Source organism: Charadrius vociferus, unplaced genomic scaffold (genome assembly GCF_000708025.1).
Source record: "Charadrius vociferus isolate BGI_N301 unplaced genomic scaffold, ASM70802v2 scaffold163, whole genome shotgun sequence".
Lineage (NCBI taxonomy): Eukaryota > Metazoa > Chordata > Aves > Charadriiformes > Charadriidae > Charadrius > Charadrius vociferus.
This window is the reverse complement of record NW_009648332.1, coordinates 5,912,126-5,917,884: the sequence shown is the minus strand read 5'-3', so window position 1 is coordinate 5,917,884 and position 5,759 is coordinate 5,912,126. Positions and strand designations below refer to the sequence as shown.

At 50.0% G+C, this 5,759-nt stretch overlaps 1 protein-coding gene across 1 annotated transcript in view; it reads left to right on the top strand.

The window, feature by feature from the left end:
* Positions 1-5,759, top strand: part of LOC104286261 (cytochrome P450 4B1-like) — a 14,573-nt gene that overhangs the window by 2,327 nt on the left and 6,487 nt on the right. Inside the window, exons 2-4 of the mRNA XM_009884839.1 lie at positions 3-68; positions 4,060-4,204; positions 5,287-5,331. Of these exons, the coding sequence (XP_009883141.1) occupies positions 3-68; positions 4,060-4,204; positions 5,287-5,331 (256 nt within the window). The remainder of the gene's footprint in view (positions 1-2; positions 69-4,059; positions 4,205-5,286; positions 5,332-5,759) is intronic.

Below are 5,759 nucleotides of genomic sequence, written 5' to 3'. Positions count from 1 at the left end.
AGCTGCTGAGGGCGATGGCCGACTTCCCCGGCCACCCGACCCACTGGCTCTTCGGCCACGTCCACGAGGTAGGGCGACAAACGGGGCTGAGCTGCCTGGGGAGGGGAAGGAGGGAGCCCGGGGAGCGGTTTCCCCGAGGAGCCCTTGGTGTGTGGGGGGGATGATGCTGGTGGGACCTGTCCATGTGGTCCAGGAGAATCGCTTCTCCTGGTCCCCCCACCCTCCCCGGGGTTGAGGGAAAGGTAAGCATCCTTTTTTCTCAGCCCTGCAAACCGCTTGTCTCGCTCCGCTTGCGGTGCCTGGCGAAGGGCACGCTCAAGGCTGCTGCAAAACCCACCGGTGGGAAGAGGCGGCGGTTGGCTCCACGAGTAAAGAAAGCGGTGATAGAACGTGGCATGGGCAAGGTGGTAAGCCAGCACTGGTGCTGGAGGCAGCGGAGCCATGCTGCTGTGTCCCCGGTCAGGCTCCGCTGTCACCTCTCTGCTCCTGTGAACGTCGGGGCACAGGCGCTGCAGCTGTCCCCGAGGAGATGTACATTCATCCCAGCGTCCGGAGGCACCTTCTCTCCCTTGCCAGCTTGCATTGGCTTCACGGCCAGGTGAGCCAGACAGGGCATCGATCGTTCTGTGTCACTTTTCAGCCACAAAACACATCCCGGGTGTAGCATCCCTAACAGGGGCCACGTGTCTTTATCAGATTACATTAAAGCCATGACTTACCAAGCCTGCATATATAAGCAAGACTTGTTCTGGGCATACATGGCATGGATGACTATTCACCGTGGTATGTGCTTGCCCACACGAATGAGCGTGTCTGCTTTGGCAAACAGATCTCCACAACTCATTGGCAGTTTCGCAAGGAGTAACTGAGCTGCCTGATGCGAAAGGCTTCTCCGTACACGCTAAAGGCTGCTTAAAATCACCCTGACCTCTCCTGGGCTCTGCTGATGCCCTGCCCTGGCCAAATCTGTGGCACATTAAATAACTGGCACCCTGAAAAGTAGCTGGGAAATCTGGAGGGGACCTCCTAGGGCTTGTCTCTGTACCGTGGCAGCCCCAGTTTTCCTGCGCTGGATGGGACAGTCAGTCTTTTGGCAACGTTAAGTATGAAGATGGGCCAGTTCGGGGCTTTGTTGCGCTGCCAGTTAGACTTTAAAACTGCAATTAAATAAAGTGTGTTAGCCTGTTTGTCAGTTGTGACTACGTTATCCTGGAACGGGATTTAACTGTTTGTGCTCATTGCTCGCTCCCATCGTGGCTAGGTTGTTCACAGCTCGTCTTTTGCCTTGGATGGAATTTTTTTTGAAGAATTCCTGCTTTGCGAATTTGCTGATTAAACGCTGCTGAATTCCCCGGAGCCAAACAGTTCATTGTGCCAGTGAGGAAACTGGCAGTGCTCTGAGCACATGCTGAATACTAAGTTTACACGCACCTCCGAGGAGGACCTGAGAGCTGCATTCAGGGAGAGCGCTGACGTTTCCTGTTCTGTTGATTTAAAGTGATTAGTTGCCAGTTTTGGTTCAGCTTAGCATCTCACATATATTTGTCATGCCTTGGGTGGGTCTCCTGGGAATACATAGCTTTGTTTTAAAGCATTCTTAGGTATTAGTCTCTGCTTATCCAAATCCTTCAGTAGAAATGACGTTAAAATATCAGGAGAGGTTGTGTAGGACTGTTCAGTCTGACTGCAGCAGCACGACTTAGTTAAAACCCGGAGTGTCAGCCCCGAGGTGGCCAAACCGCCTTCCCAAGGTCACCGTTGGTGGGAAGCAGAGGGGAGCAGGGAGCCGCCCCGCGGGCGCAGGGGGCCTGTCGGTCCCTCGGTAGCCCTTTGCCCGCATTTGCCCTGGGCGGGTGGCTGGTGGCGGGGAGCCAGCCTGGTTCTGACCGAGCACAACACAGCTTCGTGCTCGGATTTCAGCTCCTGTGTTTTCTATTTCATTTCCTATTGGCGCATAGTCATTAAAAGCGCCTTTAAGCGCCTCTTCCCGGATGCTTTTAGTGCTGGATCCATTTCAAAACTTGCATTTCAGCGTGAGATCAGACTATTACCTTTCTTCCTTAGACCTGAGCAGGGGTTATGCTTTTCTTTTCAAGCCCCCAAGGAAGGAAGAAGTACAAGTGATGGTCTTTCACGCAGAGCCTGGTAGCTGGAGCCTTGGTTAAGAAGCAGGAGCTTTCCATTCCTGCGGCTCCGCAGCCTGCAGGACTTTACAGCCTTTGTCCCGGCAGTGCTCAGCACAGCAGGCAGAGGTTACTCACCTTAGGGGTAACCTCTCCTCCCAGATAAACCCATCCCACCCTCTGCCAGCGCAGGGATGGTTCTTGATAGCACAAACCAAGGCGGGCGCTCCAAAAATAAAATAAGGTTGGATGCAAAAGGCTTCTAGCGTTAAGGCTTCTGCCAGCGAGACTTGCTCAGCATTTCCCAGTTATTCCCATTTATGCTCTCTGTGATTTTGTGACAGGAGGAAGCACGAGCAGATGTCCCAAAGGGACTTTCACACGTTCCGGTGTCACTTAGCTAAAGGTGCCGTGCCAAGCCCCGCTTCTGCTGGCATTGCTGAAGGGGTGGGCGCTGGGGAGGGCTGCCTCCTTTTACCCCAAAACTTGATTCCCCCGCAACCAGAGGAACTGATGGTTCTCTTTAATAACTCCAAAATCTTGAACTTGAGGAAGAGCAGTTTGAACGATAGCTTTCTGTCGTACGTGATAACCGGATGTAGCGGATAACTGGATGTCATCCTGCCGAATGCGAGAGATGCGTGGGATGTGCTGCAGGGACCCCCGTGTCTCGCGAGGAAGGGGACTCAGCCTGTGCGGTCCCCTGGCAGATGCCCCGCGGCTCCTGAGCATCCTCTCCGAGACAGGCGTGACATGGGTGATTATTTGAGGACAAGCCACCTCCCGGGTTGAGAAACACTCGCCAAACTAAAAGCTGAGCTGAGGTTACTCAGCACCAAAGCGACTGAGCAAATATTCACTTGACTCAATCAATAGGGTGACTTTGTGGCTCATTTCTGCACCAGTATGCAGATGTAATTAAACTTCAAGCTTCAAGTCCAAGCAGCAGCAGCTATGTCAGCCCTAGCTCACCAAAATCCTTCCCCCCGCGTCTTGTGGCAGAGTAGTTTCTAAGAATTCTTACACACTTTTGTCTCTGTGATCCTTTTTTCTCTGCTGATGACTTTGGATCTTTCCGCTGATCTTTCCACTTCTTTTTTTGGCTATTGCCAACAAGACTGTTTCGTTATTTACAACAAGACTGGCTAGAAAAGCAATAAAACGGTGATCACTTTCAAAGAGTGAACCTGCCAGTGTTGCTGATACGTGGTGCTTACGTTACTCCTCAGCATGCAGCTTCCAAGGACCAGAGATGAACCTTTCTGGGAGCACCAGCTCTTCATTGCCTATTAAATTCATTTCCTGGAAATCAATGAAATCTTAATCTGATGTTATTAACCAGTGTTCCCTCCTCTGTACGCTCCATCGGTGACTGTGGTCTCATTCTGTTGAATTTTACCTGGATACTGGCCTTCTCCACCTCAATGGCTGGAGGAAGCTGTGGCCCAAGTTTCCCCGTCAGGAGACATCGTTACACCGGGGCAGACACAGCAGCGATGCTGTTGGCTGCTGTAAAAGTGCTGCTGTATTTTCTCACGACTGCGCGGTGCTGATTGCTCAGCCATGTGCAAGTGAGAACATATTTGCATGCCACAAAACGGCAGTGCTGTCTGGGGCAAATCTGAGTCTTCTTTGGGGTGGCCATGGAAAAAAGAGCAGGTATGTGCGCTGATAGGCACCACCACTGTCCCTAAGGGTGTTCTCCATGGTTAGGGTCAATTGATAAGGAAGAGTTATTTTATATGAGGTTTAAAAGTAACAAGCATCTCTACTTTTCATGCTCTGCAAACCCAGAGGAACAACACCTTGTTCATGATCACCTGGTTTTGTGATACAGAAAGACTTTGGGCTTTTCAAGAAAGTGGTTTGGGAGATTATTGGGGTTTTTTCTCTGAATCTAAGTATTCTTTCTCTTTTTGTTCCCCCACAACTACAGTTTCTCAAGGAGGAAGAGGTGCTGGACAAGGTGGAGATCTGGGCACAGAAGTACCTATACGCTCACCCTCTCTGGTTTGGGAGTTTCTCTGCGTTCCTGGTTGTCACCGATCCCGACTATGCCAAGGTTCTGTTGGCCAGAGGAGGTGAGGAGATCATAGAATCATAGAACGGTTTAGGCTGGAAGGAACTTTAAAGATCACCTAGTTCCAACCCCCCTGCCATGGGCAGGGACCCCTTCCACAAGACCAGGTTGCTCAAAGCCCCATCCAGCCTGGCCTTGAACACCTTCAGGGATGGAGCTTCCACAACTTCTTTGGGCAACCTGTTCCAGTGCCTCACCACCCTCAAAGTGAAAAATTTCTTCCTGATGTCTAATTTAAATCTACCTTCTTCCAGTTTGAAGCCATTCCCCTTCTTCCTATCACTACATGCCCTTGTAAAGAGTCCCTCCCCAGCTTTCTGGTAGGCACCCTTTAGGTACTGGAAGGCCACTATAAGGTCTCCCTGGAGCCTTCTCTTCGCTGGATTTAACAACCCCAGCTCTCTCAGCCTGTCCTCATAGGAGAGGTGCTGCAGATGAGATGATGCCTGCAGCTGTGGAACAAAAACCACAGCCTGCAGATTTCCCATGCCAGCCTAAAAATGCAGAGCAAGGCAGGGCTTCTGAAGAGAGGTTGTCTTGCAGAAATCATCTAAAGGCGTGGAGAGATATCCCTCCTTCGTGCCATGCCCTTGGTGCTTCAAGCACAGGGCTGCGGCTGTCACCGGGGTCCCTCCAAATCTGGCAGATCAAACTTCCTCAAGTGCTCCTTGAAAAGTTATCTTCTCAGTGCCTGACCCCAGCAAGGAGAAGAAAGCTGGAAGCGTTTTTTTTGTCAGCTCAGCCTCCTGGCTCCTGCTGTGGTGCTGTGTCTTCAGTGCATCTAGAGAGAAAGGTGCTAAACAGTGTTGTCTGGGCGGGTTAATCATTTATCACACCGCACAGACTTTGGACTACCAATATTCTTGTTTATTCTAGTCTGGGCATCTGCTTTTATACTTTTATATCGCAGCTGGGCCAAAGAGTGCTGTTTTGTTGCGAAATACTGATGAATTCTGCAGGAATTCTGCTTCATACCCAACCAAAAGTGAGAGCCCAGAGGGAACTTCCAGGTGCAAACCAGTGGGTTGATGCTACTGAAACATTTACCATTTTATTTTCTCTTTCTTGGTAATTTTTTTACAGATCCCAAGGATAACATCAGTTATAAACACCTTGTCCCATGGATTGGTATGTATTCCCAGGGCTTTGCCTACCAGGAATGATTCTGAAGTTAGTCAAGAATATGCTATAAATAAACAGCATTGTGCTTGTTCCTTGACGCAGTCATAGCTAAAAGCTTCCTGAAATTATTATGTTTATTGAAAAAGGTAATAGATAATGCTCTTTTTTTTTTTTGTGATTTCAAGAAAAAATGTTCAGATGTAGTCATACGTACAAATGAGAACCACTTACTTGTCCATAGTTAGAACAGGGCAGGGATGGGAGGAGGTCAGATTCAGTAGAGGACCAGTGAAAAATGCATCTATTGATCTGAAATTCTCAGCTCCAGCAGTGATGGTGTTTCTTTTCGGAGGCAGTGCTGTGTGGTTTCAGCGAGCAGGGCTCTGCTTAGCCCAGGGAACCCTGGAACTGATGGCAAGCTGATGAAACACTCT